Source organism: Macaca fascicularis, chromosome X (assembly GCF_037993035.2).
Source record: "Macaca fascicularis isolate 582-1 chromosome X, T2T-MFA8v1.1".
Lineage (NCBI taxonomy): Eukaryota > Metazoa > Chordata > Mammalia > Primates > Cercopithecidae > Macaca > Macaca fascicularis.
Genome location: NC_088395.1, coordinates 90,969,293 through 90,994,073, shown reverse-complemented (window position 1 = coordinate 90,994,073; position 24,781 = coordinate 90,969,293). Strand labels below are relative to the sequence as shown.

Here is a 24,781-nt window from a genome sequence, read left to right as displayed (position 1 = left end):
ATCAAGACACAACGATAAAAAGAAGAAAGAGAATTTAATATATGAATCAAAAAACACTTGATCAGAAGTGTGACTGCCTAGAATTTTTTATCAGTGGTTTATTTTTCACAGCTGCATGGTAACCTTTTCATTCTCACAGAAATTGCAAGAGAAAAGCAAAAAATCTTTTTCAGATACTGAAAAGAGCCCTTTTTGGTACAGTTTCCTACTAGTTATGTCCTATTCTTTTCCTCATTTTTCTAGTGGGGAATACTAATCCGATTCATTTGATTAAGTGAATCATATCATCTGGCCTAAACTAATATCATGCCTTTAAATTATGCTAACCATTTTCCTTCCAGTTTATGAAAATGTATTTAAATATATTTCTACTTTGAAATTTCCATTAATTACATCTAAGAAATATAAGGAAAAAATAATTTTTAGATTATTATAAAATTAAGTGCCCATAGTACTTCAAAAACCTAACAACTGAAATTCAGACTGCTTATAATAGGGCTATTGATTCAGTAGCATTAGAGTCTTCTGCATATCTAAGAAGGGAAAGATTTCTTTAAATTAGGGTTACGTATTATGTATTAAAAATCAATTGAAAATCCCATTAAAATATTCTAGAAAAATCTGTATAAGTAAAAATTAAGATTTTTTTTTTTTTTTTTTTTATTGCAGTAAAAGGCAGCTTTAGTAAGAGTCAAAAAAAGTGCTGCTGGTCTTTTAGCAGTTTCAGTTCCATTCATTTGTTTCTGAGAGGGTAGATACTTCCTAATACGTATTAGAGCTTCTGACTTACCTCTAACTTCCGCCTTCCACCTCCCACCTTCCCTTTCCCTGTGTAGTGGTGAAGAGAAAAGAAGTGTTGTTAGGAAAGATTAAAAACAAAAACAAAAACAAAAAAACCCTGCCTGAGCTCACCCCTCCCACAACTGCAAACTCTAGCAAAAGTAATAGCTAGATGACTGAGCTCCTTAATTTCTGTATCTACAGTTAATAGACTGTGAAAAATAAATTTGTGTTTGAACAATTTTAAAGATTTTTACTATCCCGAGAAGCAAAATTTTTAAAGATGAGAACAATTAACATCTATGTCATTGAATTTTACATCAAAGCCTCTTTTTTTTTCCGGCTGTATCTATTATATGGGTATGCACATGAAAGATAATTCTACATGCAGTTACTTAGTGCGAGTATATAGAGCCACCACATAGAGCGCCCTCTGGAGCTTTAACTGGTAATAATTCCACTTTATTATCCAATTAGCAAAGTTGCTTTTCTTGGGGAATTACCAGGCACATAGACAGTGTTTAGATTTCAAACATTCACAAATATTGAAGCTTCTGTAAGCGAAAGAAAACGTTTTTTATTCAACTGTATCACTTCACATCCTTTTATTTTAGAAATCCTCAATATAGTTTTAATTTAAATCTTCCAAAATAACCAAACCATGTACAAAATATGTTGCCAGTAAAGCAGAACTGTGTACAAAGTTATGAGAAAAGGAGAATAGGAATATAAGGCAAACCTGTAAAGAATGTTACGTTGTTGATGAGCAATATAAACTCTCTTCTGAGGCCACTAGTGCTAATACTGTCTGATGACACTTTTTCCCTTCCTTCATTACATTTTGTTGCTGATTACATAGGAATTGAAATGTCTGTGATTTGAAATGTCTAAATAATGAGTAGGTAAAGGCTCCTCTGTCTATGAACCATTCTTTTAAAAAAAATAAATTGACCTGTTTTTAAGATTTCACATATAAGTGAGATCATGCAATATTTTCTTTCTGTGTTCAGTTATTTCACTTAGCATAATGTCCTGCAGGTCTGTATTAGTTTGTTCTAGCACTGCTATAAGGAAATACCTGAGACTGGGTAATTTATAAAGAAAAGAGGTTTAATTGGCTCACAGTTCCGCAGACTGTAAAGGAAGCATGTTGCTGACTTCTTCTCAGGGAGGCCTCAGGAATTTACAATCATGGCAGAAGGTGAAAGGGAAGCAGGCAGGTCTTACGTGGCTGGAACAGGAGGAAGAGGGGTGAGGTGCTACCCACTTTCAACACCAGATCTCTTGAGAACTCACTCACTCTTACAAGAACAGCACCAAAGGGGAAATCTACCCCAACGATCCAATCACCTCCCACCAGGCTCCAGCTGCAATATTGGGGATTGCAATTTGACGTGAGATTTGGGAGCAGACACAGACCTAAACCATATCAGGGTCTGTCCATGTTGTGGCAAATGGCGGGGGAGGTGGGGGGAAACAGTCAAATATATACAGATACAGAAAAAAAAAAAAAAAGAGGTTACCAGGATCAGAATATGAGGGAGAGGAAATAGGGAAATGCAGGTCAAGTGATAAAAAGTAGCAAATATGTAGTATGAGCAAGTCAAAAGATTTAATATGCAACATGAGGATTACTATTAATAAATGTAATCTATTCAAGATTTTTGCTAAAGGAATATATTATAGCTGCTCGTGGGTGGGGATGGGTAACTATGTGAGATAATGGATATGTTAACTTGTTTCATTACAGAAACAATTTATATGTATATGTGTATGTGTGTATCTTATAACATCATGTTGTATATCTCAAATATACCCCCAAAAAATTAATTTTTAAAAAATATAGCAGAGGAGACAAAAACATTTAAATTGTGTTTGTAGTGGACTTTGCATCAAAATTCTGGTAAGAGTTTTCTGAATATCTTAAACTTGAATTCTCTATATAGTCATATGTGAGTTCCTGGATCAAACACATTTTCCTCTTAATAATTCCCCCATGCTCATACAAGGCACCCTTATATTTCTTTCCATGAAAAGGAATAGACTTAGAAAAATTTGTGAGGGCTAATAAATATTTTTGTTCTGCTACCTAAGGTGAAGTAAAATGTCCGTTACCATGAGATCAAGAAATTCTACTAGTATTTATTCAAATAATCTCCACAACATGTCTGTGCCAAAAGAAAAAAGATAGAGAGAGAAGAACATTGCTACCTTGTTTTTTTAAGGGGCTGGTGGAGGGTAATCTGAAACAGAAGGGATTATACATGCAGACACCCTGTGCCTTGAACCAATCAGTTCCCCTAGCTCAGCCTAGAGAGTTTTTTAGTAGTCTGATTTCTCTGAATTAATTTATTTCTTTTACTTATTTTCTCATTTCTAGAATATTGAATTTTGATCAGAAAAGAGATACATGTTCATTTTAGAAAGTACTGGGAAATACAATAAAAAATAGAAACAACCCTATTCCTCAATGATAACCCTTCTGAAAATAAGGATGAGGGGATATTTTTGCCACTCTTTTCTCTTAGCATATATACAGAAGTGTGTTTGTACACACATACATTCACAAAACTGGAAATGCTCTGGATTTATGGTTTTATATCATAGATTTGAAAAATTATGTTATCACTTTTTCCTTATTTGAATGAGAAACAAATGTTCATTGTAGAAAAATATTTAAACACATATAAGCAAAAAGAAAACAGAAAAATTAAAAATTACCCATAATTCCATCTAGAAATAGTAATGTCAATGTCTTGGTGGAAACAGTCCTAGTGTTTCTCCATGAAAATTTACATATTTGTATAATAAATTTATTTAAATTATATAGTAAAGTTTATATATTTTAAAATAAAATTAATATTATATGTATCCACAAAATAGGTTTTGTTACCTTCATTTTTTCACTTGCCAGTAAACCATGAATATTTTCCTTATCACTACCGTTCTTCTACTTCAATTTTGGTGGCTTCATAATATTTATTATAGAGATAGATTCTAAATTTCTCTATTCCTCAATTGTTAAGGATACAGTTTTTGTCCATTTTTTCAATTACAAATAGGACAGTGGTGACCATCCTTGTATTTGCCCCCATCTCTACTTATTTCTTTAGAATACATCGTTTGAAGTAGAATTGTTCATCAAACGTGTGAAATGAATTTGCCATTTGTGTCTTTTTATAATAGAGAAATTATTTAAATGATCTTGAAAATAGTATTCTCAAGAAAGTTTTGCGAAATGAAAAACGAAATTATGGCTTCTTTTTTTCTATAGAAGAGCCCAATGAAGTTGTTCCAAATGAGGCAAGGGCTCATAAGGAAGAGGCCCACCATGCAGTATCCACAGATAATGTGGTATGTACAGTTTGAAATTCTTTTCTCATTACATGGTTGATTTCAAGTCCAAGTATCCAGTTGGTGAAAATATTCTCATTTTCAGAATAACGTCTTGCTCCACTTCACAAACCAAAACAGAACTATTTCCAGTGAAATTACATATCTTTGAGGGCTTAGTAAATAAAATTTAAAATGTTGTCATTTGTATCACTAATTTTTTGATTGAGGAGATTTGCAAATATAAAAACCCAATACTTGGTACATATAGGACATTTTATATATAACAAGTTATTTTTCTTATTTTTCTTTTCTTTTTTTTTTTTTTTTTTTTTTTTGAGACGGAGTCTCGAGGCTGGAGTGCAGTGGCGCGATCTCGGCTCACTGCAACCTCCGCCTCCTGGGCTCACGCCATTCTCTGCTTCAGCCTCCCGAGTAGTTGGGACTACAGGCGCCCGCCACCATGCCCGGCTAGTTTTTTTGGTATTTTTAGTAGAGACGGGGTTTCACCGTGTTAGCCAAGATGGTCTCGATCTCCTGACCTCATGATCCGCCCGCCTCGGCCTCCCAAAGTGCTGGGATTACAGGCGTGAGCCACCGCGCCTGGCTAACAAGTTATTTTTCTTCAACACGGTTAGCAAAGAACAGATTTCTACCTATTTGACAGATGGCAGAATTAAAACAGAGTTTGGCATGAGATCCTGAAGGAAACCTTTTTTAGTTGTGGCACGTGTATGCAAAAATTTCTGCCTCTGAGTTCTCTGTTCAGAACATACCTATCTATGGTGTGTTTGGAACTCTTTTTCCTCCTATTAATAGTTAAATTGTACTCTGGTTAGTCATCTTAAAAATCACAATATAGGAGGAAAGGTAGTATTAAATGTTTGAAAAGCAAATAGAAGCAGGTTGTGCGTGGAGTAAAGTGAGTTTTGTGAAAATGTAAACAGATAGTGATGCTCCCTATGCAGCTGTTTTAGCAACATCTGTTTATATTCTGCCCTATCAAGTAATCCTATAATCAAAATGGTATTAAGAGTCAGATATAAAGGGGAATGTCATTGTCCTTTTGTTTTTACTTTTGAATCAGCGTTCTGTGTTTGATTGCAGCCATTAAAAAATAGCCAAATAATTGACCTTTTTTTTGGTTACAAAACGGCTGTGACTTTAGGGTCTACCTTGACTTTCATTACAAGCATTATTTATTTCACAGCGTAGTCCTGTCACATGTCTTTAATAAAAGTTGAGAGCATAAAATAGTTTTGCTGTTTTTTTGTTGTTGTTGTTGTTGTTAAATAACAATAATATATAACAGTGTTTTCTATAAGCAGAATATAGTTTAGGATTGTGTTTTACTGATTTGAGTCCTGGTTGAAGTCAATGTTTGACCCTTCTAACACTAAGTTCAACAAGCATACAGGAAAACAGCTTTGATTATGAGGCAAAGTCGTGTTTTTATTAGATAGCTACTAGTAATTGTTTTCCATGTTTATGAATTGTGCTCATCTTAAATTCCACCAACTAATAATCTTCTGCTACATATTTGAGTTTTAGTATGCAAGTCATATACAGTTTACAAATTGAAACATCTTTCCCTTTAAAGACATGCTCATTTTGAGCCTGAATTTCTCTGTGTTGAATCTCCTTTGCAGCGAATATTTGAAGATAATGAATGAAGCCATGGCATGGGATGACTCACAGTAATTTAGGCACCTAATATTTCAAAAAGCAATTGATTTTTTAGAAACAAAACTCCAAACTTTCAAAGGGTAATCTCCTCTGCCTATAACTTTTGAGTGCCCCCAATTATTCATGGATGACAAATCAAACAGGCATATGAGACCTATTTAAATGCACGCATCTATACGGTGGTCTTTGGTGCGTACCTCCCTGAATTGCCTAGCTCGTTTTTCCCAGAGCCAATCCAAATATGTAGAGAATCTAAAACACATCAAAAAATATCAAATATGAGGTCTTGGAAGAGCTGACATGATGAAGCTCCAATTTTATAGAGATTAGAATAGAAAACAAAATACTGGATTCATCTCCAGGCAGCAGTAGAAAGTAATTTCACTGCAGCTGTTTTCCTGACTCAAAAGCCTGCAGGTCACAAACCCTGTAATAGTATCGTATCCTCATATGCAATATATTAAATATAATCATTCCAAGTTAATTTGTGACCTTTAATCACCATATATAAATGTATTTGTATGTGTGTGCATATATGTATGTGTGTGTGACACACACACACACACACAGGGTAGGAAGCCTGATTTCAAATTCTGCCTACAACATGTTGCTATTTATGTGCTTGTTCTTAAAAGACCGTCTAGTGACTGAATATAGCTTAGTTTTTCCTTTTTTAAAATTTTTCTTTGGGTTGGCAGGGTTTAAATATTTAAAGGCATTTTTTCTTAACTGTATTTTTTGCATGTGAAAGAAAAAATTAGAGCTGGTTTTATTTATACCTTTTTTTCCTTTTTTTTTTTTTTTTTAAAAAAAATCATATGATTAGAGAACTTGCCCCCTCATGGTTGGAGCTCATTGGTCATTTTTTTTTTCATCAACGCTGAACAGTTTTGTTCATTCTTTCGACAGATATTTAATTAGTATTAGTACCTACTGTGGGCAAGATATTGTACAAGCTATGCTATGACTTTTTTTAAAAAAAGCCAAAGATAATTTAATCTGTCTCTCTCCTTTCTGTTTCTCCCTTTTCCTCTCTCTCCACCTCCTCATCCTGGATGTTACTCTTCAATGAAGGAAACAAATCATCATGATATTTTTATCATTACATCATAGATGCCTGCTTTTAATTAGTTGTCTAGCTAAAGTTGTGCAGTCTGCAGTAAATATTGGAATTTTTAAAAATGGTATTTGATTTTGGAATATCTTATGCTGACATTTTACATTAGAAGTCACAAAGAGGCATGTGGAAACTTACAAAAGAAAACTATTTCATCAATTGTGTGTTTACCCCCATTAAAATAGACCACCATTACAGGAAGTGAATTTCCTGTCACTGGAGGGTACTGTTTAAGCAGTTTGCCTGTTTCCTTAGGGATATTGTAAAAAGACATTTTCTATTTTAAATAGTATTAATGTTTTTATTTACCAGTCATCAGTTAAAGGTAGAGGGAGGTGGCTCAGACACACACTATGTGTAACACTGAGGAGCCAGTCAGTTATCAGAGTTCATTCCAGATAATCTAGACTAGACAACCTGAACATTGAATGCGTATTTTCTATACATTGCTGAGTGTAGTAAGAATGACGTGATATATATTTGTAACTTCTCTACTTCTGTTACAGAAAATAGAAATTATTGATGATGAAGAAAGTGACATGATAAGTAATTCTGAAGTAGAACAAGTAAACTCTCTCTTGGATTATAAGGTAGGCAAATTAAAATTATGAATTTATTAAGAGAAGGTATTAAATGAGGCAGAATTTTACAATACCTATGTTACTCCTATTTAATAAGTTAAGCATTCTGAGGCTCTGCATTAATTCTTTCTGGCAATTTGAATATCAGTCAGAGTGCTGATTATTTTAATTATTGCTGTCTGGTTTAGGGGTTATGATCTTAGGCAAAGAGTTTGCTGAGTGGAGTAAGTATTGATGGTATATGGCAGGATGGAGGCAGTACTTAGTAGTGGTCAACATGAAATGTATGACAAAGCTTTTCTAAAGCCAAAGTTCATTTTTAAATGACGGTAAAAGGGATATTTTTTTCCAGTGGACTTTAGTAATTTTATCCTAAATTTTTACTTCTTCTGTAGATAATTTTTAAAAATATAATAATATACCTGTTCTAGGAGAAGTTTACAAACAATTTCCAAAGCAAATACAGAATGAATAAGAATACAGATGACCTTTTCTTAATGTCATTTGTTACTAAATTGGAAAGCTGCCTTTGAAAGAGTGCTATACATATTTTTTTTTATTAAATCTGAACATAATCTATTAGTCTGTATGTCAATATGTTTTCTGCATAGATTTATAAAAGCTGTCCCTTTGATAATGATTATTCTATCTTACTAGGTAACTTTGGGGCCTTCTGAAATTTTGGCCACACAGCTCTTTTCATACACAAAAGTTCTTGTCATGAAATGTCATCAGTGTTCAAAGCAGAGATTAGTAATGTTAAAATGTTAACAGAAAATAGTATTTAATCAGAAAGTACAACAGCGGTCATTTCCTCTAAAATCTTTTCAGTTTTACTATAATTGAAATGTATGCCATCCAACAGATTCTGTTTTCCAAATATTCATAACATGTCAAGCTTTAAAATACTGAATATTGTAAACACAGAAGGGAAATATCTTTTGAAATGTACTTCCTAAATGGCCAAAGAACTGATAAAATCCTATGTTTCGACTGTATTTCCAACTAACAGAATTATAAATTTGTTGGTTCTGAAATACAAGAGATTATGATAATCTCTCCTACATGGCCATATAATATTTCTAAATGCCTAGTTCAGGATTACAATGTCTCTGCATGCCACAACTTGGCACAGGTTGTGGAAACTACAGATGAAAGGACTGGATTGCACAGCTGTTAAGTGTACTCCTCTTAGCATTCTCAAATATGTCAAAGAGGGTTGGGCCCAGGACTCAGAGGATTCTTTCCAAGACCTCTCGCCTCTTGGGTGTCAGTCTACTTGAAACGGTTTGGTGCTAAAAACCAGAGTAGGGCAGGGCAGAGTGTCTAGTCCAGAAATGTTTGCTAATATTTTTCATTGAACTCTAAAGAACATTGTATCAATCCAGTGTTTTCCATTGTAATAAATTCTGTGGAAACAAGGGGTCATTTACTGCCCCATTAGGAATTTTCTTTTTTTTTTTTTTTTTTATTATACTTTAAGTTGTAGGGTACATGTGCATAACGTGCAGGTTTGTTACATATGTATACTTGTGCCATGTTGGTGTGCTGCACCCATCAACTCGTCATTTACATCAGGTATAACTCCGTTTTATATAATTGCCTCTGTCTTGGCAGTTCCATAAAGTTATTTTCTTTAATTTTCAAAATTCAGCACCTATATGGAAAATATATATTTTTGTAATCATGATTTTAAAATTTTTCAACTCATCTCACATGAACTTTGTTACTTCTAAAGGAAAGGTAAGCAAAACCTCATATAGCAGTTTTTGTTACTGATGTCAAGATGTTGGTTTTAAAAAGCCCTGCCAGTTTAGTAATTTAATCTGTCTTCAGAGAAAATGTTGTACCCCTTGGTATACACATACTAGTGTTTCTTGTTTGGGGATGAAAACCACATTGTTGATATCTTAAGTACCATTATGCATCGCTTAATGATGGGGATAAATTCTGAGAAACCCATTGTTAGGCAATTTTGTCATTGTGCAAAACATCATAAAGTATACTTACACAGACTTAGATGTATATAGCCTACTACATACCTAGCGTATATGATATAGCCTATTGCTTCTAGGCTACAAACCTGTACAGCATGTCACTGTATTGAATACTGTAGGCAATTGGAACACAAAGGTAAGGATTGTGTATCTTACCATAGAGAAGTTAATCATTGTACTATGACGTTATGATGGCTACAGCGTCACTAAGTGATAGAAATTTTTCAGCTCCATAATAATTTTATGGGATGACTGTCATTATATGTGGCACATTGTTGACTGAAACGTTGTTATACAGCACATAATGATATATTCATCATAAACTTCTTGTGAGAAGAGACTTACTTTATTCACCTATGTGTTACCTGGTGGAGAGCCTGTCTCATAACTGTTCAACTGTAACTATAGTTATAGTAATTGCTGAGTGAGTGAACAAATGACTTAATTCATCTTTGGAAATAATTTTAAAACTATTATGCAAGTACTCATTTACATAAAATCAGGAGCTGGATCATTGTATTTTTTCCCCTACACTGAATTATTCAGTCTGTCATTCTTGGGATTTCATGTAGCAAACTGAAAGAATGTTTCCAATGGTGCATTTGACACTTATTACTATGCAACCATCAATACTCATTTTGGTCATAGTGGAGTTTTTGATTGAGATACATCACCAGAAATTCATGTTCTTCGGAATTTTAACTAACACAAAATGTTTATGAGATACGTTGATGGGCTCAGTACCTGAGGCAGGAGTAACTGCATCATAAAATAGCACCTCAGACTTGGCAGACATTAATAGCTTGCTCAGATATCAAAGCTCTGGTCAACGTGGAACCTGGAGTTCTCCTTACTATCATCTTGAAAAAGAATTAACAAAGCTTACTCAAAATGTAGGTAGGACTTTAACAACAATAAAAATAAGATAGATCTTGTTTTATGAAAATCAGTAACTGACGTTATGATACTAGTTCTTCTCACAAGCATTGATTTACTTAGAAAATCTGGAAAGTACACATAAATTACTGCCTGTTATCTAGGAAGTATTTAATAGGCTTGCAAAGCAGCTCTGTGAAGAAAATGTCTGCAATATTAAATTATCTTAAAGCTGTTTATATTTTCCAAACATTGCATAAATACCGAGGAGGAGAAATATTTGCATGGAGAATTAGAAGTCTGCATATCAAAAGATGCTTCATGACTTTTGTAAATGTGAATTAATGTTTCCCAATACACTGTGAATGCAGCTAAGAAGGACTGTGCATTCAAACCACATACTACTATAATGATAACGTATATCTCCTGTTTTAGAAAAGACTTCCTGGTCAGCACTTTACTAATACTACTGCTCCGACAATGAATACTAATAAAGCAAAGGCTTAAAATTAGTAAAATATATCATGACAGGATTATGTTGAATTTTATTATAATGCTTACTTATAATTTAGATTTGTATAGAGTGCCTCTGGATAAGGAATTTCACTTGTACAGATGATTCACTTGATATTAAATGGTCTGAGAAGAAGCAGTTTTATCAGGTAAAAAAAGCTTTTAACTAAGCTGATAAAATAGATGGTATAGTAAACATCTTAATAGACTGGATATGATAAATACTACAGCATCCTCTCAATTGAAACAATAAAAATACCCCTAGAACCAATTAATTGTAATATACTTTAATTTGGTTTTCTGAACAAATGCTGTTAAAAGTCCTGCTGTGATTTTGAGACCAGTTTGCTAGATGCAAAGAATAATCATAGCCTACTTTCATGTTTTTTGAAATGGTAACTGGCTGATTATTTATTTACAATAATTTTTACTTTTTAATTTTAAGCTGACAAGAGTTGTGTATATTTATAGGGTACAAAATGCTGTTATGATTTATGAATACCATGTGGATTAATTAAATCAAGCTACATAACATATCCATCACCACAAATTACCATATATTGTGGTGAAAACATTTCAACTTTTCTCATAGTGATTTTGAAATGTACAATATATTATTATTATTTACCATATTCATCATTCATACAATTCAGCATATAAAAATATTTTGTTGTTTGAAAAAACATGGACAGAATTGGAGAATATTATGATAAATGAAATAAGCCAGGAACAGAAAGACTCCCACCATGTTCTCATTTATGTGCGCAATAAAAAACAATCAAATTCAAACAGGCAGAGAGTAGAATGGTGGTTACCAAGGGCTTGCGGGAAATTGGGAAATAAGGGAATGATGGTCAGAGGTTACAAAGTGTCAGTTAGACAGAAGGAAAAGATTTTGTTTCGCCCCTTTGGGATAGACTTTATTTTTAACCAGGTTAATTGATGCATAATTTTCATACAATAAAATTCCTCTTCTTAAGTATACATTTAGATGAGTTTTGACAGGTGGACGTAGTTGTGTAAACACCACCATAATTTGTTTATTCACCTGCTAATGAAGTCTTGAACTGCTTCTGGTTTGGGACTATTATAAATAAACCTGCTATGAATATTGATAAGTCTTTTTATGACATGTGCTTTCATTTATCTTGGGCAAATACCTCAAAGTAGGATTGCTGAGTCTTATGTTAAGAAAAATTATGTTGAATTTCATAAGAAATTGCCAAAATATTTTCCAAAGTAGCTGTACCATTTTACACTTTCACCAAAAATGTATGTATTAATAAACCAAAAATAAAATTCGAAGTCCCTCAACCATCTGAATGAACCCTCCCTCTTGGCCAAGGGCATTCCAAAGTTAATCTGAAAAATTAGTTCAGGCCATGATGGGAATGGCAAGCTGGCCATGCCTCATCATATCTTCCTCCCGTTTAGAATTACTGATAAAACAGATTCTTTAAGTCTGATAAGAAACACTTACAATCTATTCTCTCTGAAGCCTGCTATCTGGAGCCTTCATCTGCAAGATAAAACCTTGGTCTCCACAGCCCCTAATCATAACTCAGACATTCCTTTCTATTGATAACTCTTTCAAGAAATTGCCATTCAGAAAATCTTTGAATCTGTGTTTGACCTGGAAGTCTCTGCTTCCAGTTGCCCCTCCTTTCTGAACCAAACCAATGTATAACTTACAAATATAGATTTATGCCTTGTGTCTTTCTAAAATGTATAAAATCAAGTGGTGGCCCAACCACTTTGGGCACATTTCTCAAGATCTCCTGAGGGTTGTGTTACAGGCCTTTGGTCACTCATATTTGGCTCAGAATCAATCTCTTCAAGCATTTTGCAGAGGTGGACACCTTTTGTCAACATGTATGAGACTTCTAATTGCTCCACATTCTTGTCAGCACTTGGTATTGTCAATCTCTTTAACTTTAACTATTGTAATATGTCAGTAGTAGTATCTCTTTGTAATTTGTCAGCAGTAGTACTGACATATTGTAATATGTCAGTAGTTTTAATCTGTATTTCTTTAAGGACAAATGACATTAAGCATATTTTCATGTGCTTATTAGTCATTCAGATACTTTATTTGATGAAGAGTGTGTTCAGATATTTTGCTTTTTACTTTGTTGCTCATCTCATAATTGAGTTGTAAGTTCTTTATGTATTCTGAATCCAAGTGCTTTGTCAGATGCATGGTTTGAAAATATTTTCTCCCTATATATGGCTTTATTTTTTATTTTCTTTACAATATATTTTAAAGAGCAAAGTTGCTTTTTGTATTGTTTTGTTTTGTTTGTTGACGTAGGGTCTCACTCTCACCGAGACTGAAGTGCGGTGGTGTGATCATGGCTCACCGCAACCTCAAACTCTTGGGCTCAAGCAGTCCTGTTGTTTCAGCCGCCTGAATAGCTGGGACTATAGCTGCATGCCACCACACCATACCATGTCAGGCTATATATATATATATATTTGGTAGAGACAGGGTCTTGCTATGTTGCCCAGGCTGGTTTAAAACTCCTGACCTCATTTTATAAAATAGGTCTTTCTTGAGGCTAGGCACAATAATGTATCCCAGTAATACCAACACTTTGGGAGACTGATGTGGGAGGATCGCTTGAGACCATGAGTTCAAGACCAGCCTGGGCAAAATAGGGAGATCCCATTTCTACAAAAAAGTTAAAAAACAATTAGCCAGGGATGGTGGTGCATACCTGTAGTCTAGCTAATGAGGTGAGAGGATCTCTTGAGCACAGTAGTTCAAGGTGGCAGTGAGCTATGATTGTACCACTGCACTCCAGTATGGGCAACAGAGCAAGTCCCTGTCTTTAAATAAAAAAATAAATAAATAAAATTGATTTAACTAAATAAATTAAAATAAAAGTTTTCTTTTTTTTAAGTTCCATAAGTTTTGTGTTCTATTTAAGGAACTTTTTGCCTAACCCAAGGTAACAAAGATTTTCTCCTCTCTTTTCCTCTAAAAGTTTCAGTTTTATTATGCATTTTAGCTTTAGGTCTATGATCCATGTCTTGTTACATTTTGCCCATGATGTGAGGTAAGGGTTGATAATTTTTTTTTTTTTGCATGTGGATTTGCATTTGTTTAACCACTGTTTGTTGAAAAACAATACTTTATCTATTGGGTGACCTCAGCGCCTTTGTTGAAAATCAATCGACCATTTTTGTGGGGATTTATTTCTCATCTCTATTTTTTTCTATCGGTTGATATGTCTACCCTTATGCAATACCATCCTTTCCTGATTACTGTGGCTTTTATAGTAAACCTATTCAGAGCACTTTCATGGTCATTATCTTATTTGAGTATTAGAGCCCTCAAAGCTAGAACTGTCAGGGAGTACCAGTATAATAACCATTTTACTGATGAGTAAAGAGTGTCACCCACCCAAGTTTACAGTTATCAGTAGTCCTGGCACTAGAATACTCCCAAATATTAGTCCAGTTGTTTTACCTATGCAACTAGCAAAAATAGTAAAGAGTAACTGATTCTTACACCAATGGTACACAGTGGTACATTTTCAGATTTTTTGGAATAACAGACTCCTACTTAATCTGTGGAGGCTCAGCAAACAACTTAAGACAGTCTTAGTAATTTCAGGCTCTTCTTTGTGCAAATTAACCATTTAAGTTCTGAGTAGTTGGCTTTCTGAATGGCAAATTCAACATTACTATGTCTGCTATTGCTCTTTGGGTTAATTGGACTCCGTCTATTCTCAATTTTTTTTTTTTTTTTTTTTTTTTTTTTGAGACGGAGTCTCACTCTTGCTGCCCAGGCTGGAATGCAGCAGTGCAATCTCCACTCACTGCAACCTCTGTCTGCCTCCCGGGTTCAAGTGATTCTTCTGCCTTAGCCTCCTGAGTAGCTTGGACTACAGGCACATGCCGCCACGCACGACTAATTTTTGTGTTTTTAGTACAGATGGGGTTTCACCATGTTGGCCAGGCTGGTCTCAAACTCCTGACCTCAGGTGATCCGCCCACCTCTGCCTCCCAAAGTGCTGGGATTACAGGTGTGAGCCATGCGCCCAGCCTTTATTCTTAATCTTAATCTAAATGCCAATTAGGCTTGATAGAGGAGGGGTCTTTCCAAGAAGGGAGCTGTTTTTTGGTTTTTCTCTTACTGGAACTGATTGGATTGGTTTTTGATCTTAAAAATTGTTTTCTATAGTGATTTGCTTAAAAGGCAGCCTATGACTAATAGGATCATTTTCTTCCATGCTTTGTATTCCTTTATGTTAACATTTTGTTTTCTTTATTGTCCTTCTTATTTGATGGTTTTTAAGAATTTTATTGTGCATCAAACATGTACACTCCTAGGTTTACATAAAGTAATTGTATCATTTGATATTTTCTCTTTCAGAATGAAGAAGTCAAATTCATTGAAAATGAGCTAGAGATTCAAAAGCAAAAATACTTTAAACTTCAGACTTTTGTCAGAAGCTTGATATTAGCCATGAAAGCTGACGATAAGGAACAACAGCAGGTAGGTCCCAGGAGACAGTAGTAAGCTGCAATGTATCAAGTCGAAAAATGGTATGTCACACTTGGGTTCTTCATATATTTTCATTTTTATACTTCATTTGTGTTTGGCATGGAGGAAATATTTGTTATTTCATGACCTTTGCAAAACAGTTTTCTTGAGAATAGCTGCTCAGGTTTTGAATGCTGCTTCAGTGGAAAATCAAAATAATTGATTAACATGCTTTTAATTTCAGGTTAGTCTTTAGGTGGGAAAAATAATTTTAAAATTAATTTCAAAGAAATTTCTGAAAATGTTGATAGAGACTGAGCTACCCTAACTAGAGAGGCACATATTTTGGGACCTTTTGTGAATGAAACAGTTAAAGCATTTCTTTGCCTCTCTTCTGGATCTTAATTTCTTGTTAACCTTCACTACAGTTCACAGATGTTTGGACATCTTCTGTTCTGTAATGTGTTGCTCATCACTAAGAAAATATGAAATTACTTTGTGAAATTCTTTGTTTCCACAGTGCATCACTTACTTTTCCCAATTTAAGTATTTGAGCATTTGAATTTTTGACTCCAAAGATGAAATTTACTGTCTTTTGCATGTTGATGTGGGTTTTTGTTTACCAGTTCCTCCCAAATTACATTTCGTGTCTCAAATATTCATGTGAAATCTGTATAATAATTTGTTAGGCCTGCTAAAAACTATAGAATTATAATAAATATTCCATTTAATATTAAATTATAACAAATTTTCATTTGAATTATATGTCATTATGCTGATTCCTTGTCACAGTTCTATAGGAGTGGTGTGAGACACAGGTAACCCTTATCTTATTTAGGAAACAGTCTCAGAGGTTTTTTATTCAACAACGAATGTCAGGAGTACAAATATTCATCTCTTACATCAAAGAAAGACAGCATGTATATAGCCCACCCCAGATATCCCTAAGGAAAAAGATTAAAGCCATAGCATCATATAAGCCTCCTTTTTTTTTTTTTTAAATGAAATAGCCTTTATATATTTTATTGAAGTGCTGAACTACAAAATTGAAACTAATAAATTTACTCATGATGCTCAAACCAGCATGTATATTATGTGTCAAGTTTTATGAATTTTACTCCCTGTGCACCCCATCACACACACACACAGACATTCCAAGACAGTAGCTTTCATTTATCTTTGCCAGCTTAATTTAAGCATATTGGTTTATTATGTGAGTTATGTATATTCCGTGACATACTGAAAATGTGTTTATTTTTTAGAAACCTAAAAATGCAGATTTTAAATGAATAGGGGAGGTAGTTTTGAGCACGGTTCCAAGAGTATTGTAAATTTTAAATAACTGTGAATAAACAAAATTAGGTACAAGCAGAGGAATAACTTGAAGTGTGGCCCTTGTTTTGAAAGTCATAGCATGGTTGTGAATTCAGAGTTATATGGCCAAGTAACTAGCAAGTTTCTGTGTTTCTTGACATCTAGGAATAGTACACAGACTCCATTTTATTTCCTAATTCTAACCTCATTCCTGGTTTGGTTCTTTTCCCAATACCAATAACAAATAAGAAGTGTAACTAATGTGCATTTTTATTTTTCTCTTCCTCTTCTACTTTCCCTCTGATTAAAGACTAATAAATTAGTATATGGACAAAAGTTGGCTGAAAGAGAACATGATTCAAAAATTGTAGTGAGCTTTATAGCCAGTATAATCAGCACCAAATAGAAACTACTAATTTGTATAACTAAGAATGAGTATAATGAATCTCAGAATATGGTCACAAAATATAGAAGACACGAATAGTAGTCCAAAAAAGTTATCTAGGTAATTACTTAAACTACTGATCTTTACATCATGAAATATTTATGGGTTTCTTTCTGGAATTCATTTTATTCTACCTTATAAAAGACAACCATGTGTCACTGGTTTTTAATTTTAAAACAAATTTTCAGTGTTCTTTCATTAATCTTGATTTGTGTAAGTTGAGTGAGACGTGTGGTCCATAGAATATTTTGGACCATTGAAGTAGTCCAGGGTTTACAAAATGTGATAGTCTTTGACTGAAACACTAGATTACCCAAAGATTTTGTTGTTGTTGTTGTTTAAATCAATTAGCCACTTTAAAATCAAAGTAATATTTTCAGCATTATACTTAGTCATTTGCTGTGGTCTTGCTTCTGCTAATTCACTGTGTGTTCCTAGCCAGATCAATAGCCTTTCTTGAACTTCAATTTCTCCACTTTGCGAGTGGGATAAGAATGATTAATACTACAGAAATTGATATTCATACCATAGGGTCTAGAATAAGTGTTATGGAAACTGATCATATGGAAAATGTTTTAATCTCTTGGGAAAAATGACAGTAGGTCAGAACCTGAGGATAGTTGTCATTTATGAAACATTCGTAATAAAGAAAGTTAATTGTATTCACCTTAGTATCTGTGAAAATGGCAGTTCCAACAACTGTTATAATCCAAAGATTTTTTTCAGTTGCAAATCTAGTAAGATACTGAAAGAAGAATTCTAAAGTGGACCACATGTATTAGTAGTGCCCCATGCTGCCTCAGATATTAAAATTTTTGTATATTTTTACTGCACTCATTTTACTCAGTCAACTACTTATAATGCAGTAACAAAGAAATAAATAACAATGCTTCTCTGATTTGTAATCTCCCCACTAAAAATTAGAATATCATTAAATCTCATTATCTTGACTGTCTGACTCTAAGCACATGTTTAGTGATGTTAATTTGAACACTTTCTCCTCTTTAATATGGCATCTTCAAAATTGCAAAGTGAGCTAAATCTGTGATGTATTTCACATAGAATGATCAGCCAACGTCAGAAAAGGCCCCATTGCGCTGGGACTGGTTTAGTGGTAAAACACTTTTCTAGGAGAAAATGACTCTGTGTCGTATTACTGAAATCTAGCAACTTAGAAAGCATGAATTACCTTTAAGTTAGTGTACTGTGTATATACTCTCAGTTCCAGCAATAAATTTATGAGAAATTCAATTTTATAAAATAAATAATAACAGCTTGTCTGCCAGATAGGGGTTAGTCTTCCCTTACATAGCCTGATAAAAATGAGAATGTTTTTATCTTGCCTCTGTGCTACAAGGCAAGGAGTATAGGATTTGCAGCTGCCACTTCTTTTAATAAAGAGAATGAGTGCATACTGTCTTATTTCAACAGTGGATTTCATATATTCTCCAACATGCCCTTTCTGTTCCTTAATTGGGTAGTGACAAGCTTTTATCTGTTCCTGTTCCCTTGGTCCTTATTTACCACTGCACCCAAAGCCCACATTACAAGTAATACTGTCTAAAAATTGTCAGATATGCTACATTATTCTTAGTATTGGAAGCAGCAAATCAGTCATTAAGTTCAAAATTCCTCGTGGTCAAGTGAACATCAGCATTGTCAGCCGCATAAAACTTGATCAATCATTTATTTCTTTAGTATGGGTGCATGTTCTCCAACTTCAGATAAAACAATTAGACCATGACAAAGCTTAGTTTATCGTTATTGGATTATCCTTATTACTCAAACAGAGAAATGAGTAGCCCTCCAGATACATCATTTCTACAGATAGATCCACTGATTCCGCTGTGCTCTGGTGGGTGCCTGACCATCTGTAGGTATGAACATAGCCTTAGGAAAGAAAAAATAAAATTACTTGGTCTTTTCAAGTTGTTAAAATTTAATCTAAAGTAAAATAGCTGAACGTTTTTCCATACTGCTAAGTTCTTTCTCCCACTGAAGTACAAAATAGTGTTTTGTTAAATGCAGTCTCCTATGAAGGAGAGCATAACTGGCATGAATATTTTAACAAAGAACGCAATTTTAAATCCCTTAAACAGTGATCAATGCACACTCCAAACTAGTATGAAAATCACTAACCTCAAACACTTCAAAGCACTTGGTTCAGAAGAGTTGCTCATTTCCCTCTTAATATCCCCTTTGTAAAGGTTCCACTCTACACAATTCACACTTTCAACATCTAGAATTTTGTTACTTTCTTAATAATGTATGAAGAATTTTTCTTTTAGGTAAGGTATTGTCTAAGATTCCGAAGTATAAATTATTCTTTAAATCCAAAAAGATAATTCACCATGAGAGGACTACAACTATTAACATAAAATTGGAAAACAATCTATCCACATACTAATTCAAAAATATCAATTTTTTTTTATTCAGGCACTGCTGTCAGATTTACCTCCTGAATTAGAAGAAATGGATTTCAATCATGCCTCGCTGGAGCCTGATGATACCTCATTCAGTGTATCTTCTTTATCAGAGAAAAATGTCTCAGAAAGTTTGTGATTTCAGTTGGAGGGAATGTATGATACAGCCCTTTGGCTTCGTAACAGGTGTGCATTTCAAGATAACTGCATTCTGTTGCCCTGGTATTCTTTAGTTGGGAAAACACATTGTTGAAACGGACATATTCTGTGAAGAATGTACAAGATATAATGGCTACAGTGCAAAAAATGTAGGTGAAATTAAAAAGCATTGTTTGAGAGAGTATTTTTTTAACTGATGGAACTCTGGAAAAAATTTATATTTAAGTTTCAGCAGTTTAACCCTGAAATTTGTTATGTCTAATTTCTAACCAGAGACAAAATAACTAAAGACATTTCAGCATTGCTTATCAAGTTGCTACAGCTTGATTAGTCTTGTTTTTGTAGCCATTACATCTTCTTTCTTCTTCTCTGCTTTTCCTATCATCCACATACACTTTTTCTCAGGAAAGTGGACTGAACATTTAAAATAAAACTTTAAAAAAGTATTTAACTCATTATTTAATGAGTTCTCTGATTTATTTTTTAACCCCTATGAGAATTCGACTTAAGCTAATGATTGAAAATTGAAATGATTACAGGTATGTAATTGTAAATTGCTGGTGTTCTTCTATTATCTAACCCAAATATTTGTGTGGGGTTGGGGAAGCACAATGGAAAGGTAATTTAATCAACATAACGTCAAATAAATTACGAAGTGTACAGAAACAAAATGTTGTCAATATTAGTCTTGATGGGGATTCTTCATTACTACAAATGACAAATATTGATACAATTGACATTCTAGTAGTAAATTTGTATAACTGAGTTAGATGAAGTGTTACGCAAATATTTTAAATTTATCACCATCTTTATAATTCTTTTTTAGTTCTTACATGTTATGAAACAGGAAGTCAAGGTAAGCTGCTGAGATTTTTTAAAAATTTAGTCATTCAGCTTTGCCACAAAATTTACCTCATTTCCATATGAGGCCTGTACAGAGCCATCAGCCAAGGATAGTATTCAAAAAGAGTTATACTACTTTGGTTGTAAATCACAGTCTTCTGAATTCCCTGAATACTATTCTATGAGTACACACCTAAAATGGGCAAGCTACCCAGTTGTTCTATTAGTAGGTACCAGATGGCAACATACTGTAGACTGTTCTTTGCAGTTCTTCCTTTCCGGAGTACCAGATGGTATTACCAAGACCCATAGAAGAAAAAATATCACTTTCTCCCTAAGCTCACAGTGTCATATATTTGTGACTTGGCAGTGTGCAATTGTGTTGCATGGTTAAATTACTATCTATACCTAAAAGATTAATGAAGTAGCTAGATGGCTGTTTCGGTCATCAAGTTTCTGTTTCCAATTTGTTTTTAATTTTTGTGGGTACATAGTAGGTATTTGGATATTTTTAAAATTTGTAATTAGAGCCAGATTTGATCTTGAAATTTACTAATACCAACTTATGAACACAGAAAGGCGGTCATAAATGTCTTTAACTCTGAAGTGTCCCATCCTCCCACACATACAAATAGGTAAAGTCCCACTGATAGTCTCATTTTGTCACTTATTTGTTTATATTGCTGCCATACTACTGATATGGTTCCTTTGTTAATAAGAATATTTCAGTGTTCAGATATGCTTCCTTGAGCCATATGGAGTTTTGCAAACAGTGGTTAGTATTTCTTGCTGACAAGCCAAATTCCATTCAGAGAAAGCAGCACAGAGTAACAGAACCTCAGATATTATGATTAAATGTACCAGTCACACCAATTCCTCCATGAGACAAAGAGTCGCCCCCATATACAGCAAATTTGGAAACCACTTCTTAAGTAGCATGAACAAATTCCAGGTCTTCAAGTCTCTCCGAGGGTCTGCTTCATAGTTATTGAGTTTATCTTTCAAATATAATTACTTCTGCTTCAATTTAAGCCCCTTCTTATTTGGTTCTCATTGCAAATTAAGTATAGGTATACTCTCTCCTATAACTTTTAACACTATAGATTGTATTTGTCACACATCAGCCATTAGTCACTAAATCGAAAAATATTTGTTGAGCTCCTGCTATAGAGAAGACACTGTGCTGGACACTGGTTTTCTCAGCAAACTGTAAACTTTACAAATAATTATTTCTTGTTAACATCTTCTATGATATTAATAAACCTTATTTAAATAGAATTTTTAATAGATTTAAGGTTCTGCTAGGTGTGATTCTTAGAAGGATTTCTAGTCTACAATTTTAGAGAAAGCATAGATGATCTTTTTGCCTGTTTAAAGTTTCATCAAAACAGAAACTATATAAATCGTAACAATACATTTAGAACTCCTTTTGACTTGAAATTTGTGTTTCAGCACCAGAATGTTTTCCTTCACCATCACTGGAATTAAAACACTTCTAAAATGAAATGTGGCTGTTCTGTAGCAAGAACCAAAGGAAATACCTGTATCTATAGAAAAAGAACCATAATTGCCAGATTGAAATTATGCATGGTAGATTTTGAAAAAGATGTCAAGGTCAAGCTTTGAAAAGTTGTTATGAAGAAAGTATATTTTTTGCATATGTAGATAGGAGTTGGTTTTGAGATATGTTAGAGTAGGAAAAATTATCAGCTTATAATTACTCTTGTGAACATCTTCATGGTTGGGGATAAAAATTAACTAACTAGTGTTTCTTTCTTTAGGGCTTTGAGAGTATTAAAACAGATCTTACTATCTGAAGGCTCTCTCAGGGAGACAGAAGCCAATGTGGAAAAAAACAAAACAAAACAAAAACACTTCTTTTTTCTTTCAACTACATTTCTATGTCTGCTTTAAGCTTAGAATAACCAAGCAGTTTTTAAGCCAGAGATGTGTATGTAAGAGCACTTACCTTCCAAAATGTGTACATACGAACAAAAAGGAAGGTATTTTCTTCTTTTCAGCCAAGCTAAACTTATTCACAAGAAAATGAGAATTGCAATTGCTCTGGAGAATAGGAAAATTAGCACATGCAAAGAAAACCTTAAAAGAAAATTGGCCTCTTCATGGAAACTGGGGATATTTTGTTGTAAGGTCAGTTATCAACAGCAGGATTATTGTATTGCCATTACAAGCATGTGATAGAAATGTTTGTTATTGTTGGAGAAGAAAAGGCTGAGACCCAATTATACTCTGTACTCTTTATTCGACCAAGACCGCAAAAGATGTCAAAGAAGCCATTTCTCCAAAGACAGCAACATCTATTGTGAGGCACTTTCATATTCAGCAGTCTGTAAGTTTGTAGAAGAAAACCTAAGTGGTGAATTTAAAATAATTCTTGGCTCTAAAATTAACTTTGTTGCCTTTTTGGTGGGGGTGGTGGGAATCGGATTCAGCCCATTTCCAAGGGATAGTTTCCTCATCTCGGACAAATAGTTTGTGATCATTTTTAAAAGACATTCTGAAAACTTTAACTCCTGCCCTTCTTCCATATTACAGTTGTGTTATTCCAGAAATTTTGTCTGCTTTTTAAATATATTAGATTTTCATTCAGATCTTAAACATGCAAACATGTGATAAGTTAGCTTTTTAAGGGAGTTATCCGTACCACTGTATCTAAATGTTAGGTAAATGGGTAGATTTCTCTTTGAAGTTGGTATTTTCCTTGGCAGACAGCACTGTATCATGCTCTTCACCAAGCTATGTTCTGTAATGCTATAATCGAGGAGGCTACTAACTTGTGAACCTGCAGTCTACATACCATTGCTGAAAACAGACTTTGATAAAGAGCAGATTTGCTGGGGGAAAAAAGAATAAAGTGATATTTTCATGCAAATATAATTAAAATTATTTCATTAAAATATATACTGAGTGTATATTGCTCCACATTGAAATTTTATTTTGCATTAACTTGTTAAGTAATTAATTTTAGCAATCCTGCATCCCATTTTACTAGTACTACCTCTGAAATATACTGTCACCTTAAAACCACATCAGACTGTAATGTGAATTTTTGTAGAGTTTTTATTTAAACTTTTATAGAGGCAATAAATGATTTCCAACTAACAGACATCTATTTCTTTATTTTAATATTTATTTTTATAAGCCTTTGTGTTGTAAGCACTTTCCCCTTTAAAAGTGGATTATTTTCTCCCTGAAATACGGTTCTGATAAAATGAAAAATCAAGAGAATAATAAGGTGTTGGGGGTCAAAGAAGGGAGAAAATGGAGTGCTCATGTGGAAACTGAGTTGATTTCCAAGCTGACATGTGTACTATCCTTAACTGACTTTACTTAACTCCAATACCAGTGGAATAAAGTGAATATTTTGTAATAGACAACAAATATGTTCGGGATATTATATTTAAATGGTAACATCAGCAAGTAAATTGCCACAGTGTAACAGAGTGTTATTTTTACAAGAGTTTTTTTGTTTGTTTGTTTTGTTTTAATGTGGCGATTTTGCATCTAAATTTTCCTGGTTATCTTAGAAACTGGTTGAGCATGCTTTTAATTTGTGTGAAATATGCCCATGCCTTGTCAAAGCCTTTTACCAATTAAAACTCTTCATGTTACCTAACTAGTGGGGAAGGAATGCGAAGGGCAAGTGGTATGTTTTAATTAGCAAAACAGCAGTTTTTCTTCCCAGTTGGTAAATTTTCAAAAACATTGCAAGGAGTGAATCACATACAAAAATGCATCTCAAATGACTGATGTCTTTCTCAGATCTACAAAATTATTGACTTAAGATGGTGAAATCATTTCATTTTAGATAAGTGAATGAGTATCATTGCAAATCTATTTAAAAGACAAGTCAATGGATGAGTAGTTCATAAGATTGAATATTTTTCACATCAAATGAAGCTAAAGAAGTTTCACTTGTTTATTTATATTTCTTTATCAAAGTAATAAATGTTCATTGCAGAAATTTTAGAAAAGGTAGAAAATATATTATAAAACAGAACCACTTGTAATCCCATCACCCAGTAAGAATCATTATTACATTTTAGAATATTTAATTCCAGTCATTTCTTCTGCATATTATGTTCTCAAATATATATTTACAAAACTGGAATTGTGCTGAATATGAAGATGTGTTCTGCTTTTTCTCTTAAAAAATGTATTGAGAGCATTTTCCCATGTGAATATGTCACAAAGGTGTTTC

General features: G+C 33.6%; 1 protein-coding gene across 8 annotated transcripts in view; it reads left to right on the top strand.

The window, feature by feature from the left end:
- The window catches only part of HDX (highly divergent homeobox), a 193,789-nt gene extending 170,110 nt beyond the window's left edge, over window positions 1–23,679 (top strand). For 4 of the 8 annotated variants that reach the window (XM_074029324.1, XM_074029322.1, XM_074029321.1 and 1 more), the window contains 5 exons: window positions 4,055–4,134; window positions 7,423–7,506; window positions 15,265–15,387; window positions 19,571–19,743; window positions 20,543–23,679. In XM_074029324.1, the coding sequence (XP_073885425.1) occupies window positions 4,055–4,134; window positions 7,423–7,506; window positions 15,265–15,387; window positions 19,571–19,696 (413 nt within the window). In that variant the 3' untranslated portion in view covers window positions 19,697–19,743; window positions 20,543–23,679. Of the gene's footprint in view, window positions 1–4,054; window positions 4,135–7,422; window positions 7,507–15,264; window positions 15,388–19,570 lie in introns of all 8 variants that reach the window. The other 4 variants (XM_065538698.2, XM_005594041.5, XM_065538697.2 and 1 more) reach the window with 2 other exon arrangements.
- The last annotated feature ends 1,102 nt before the right edge of the window (window positions 23,680–24,781 follow it).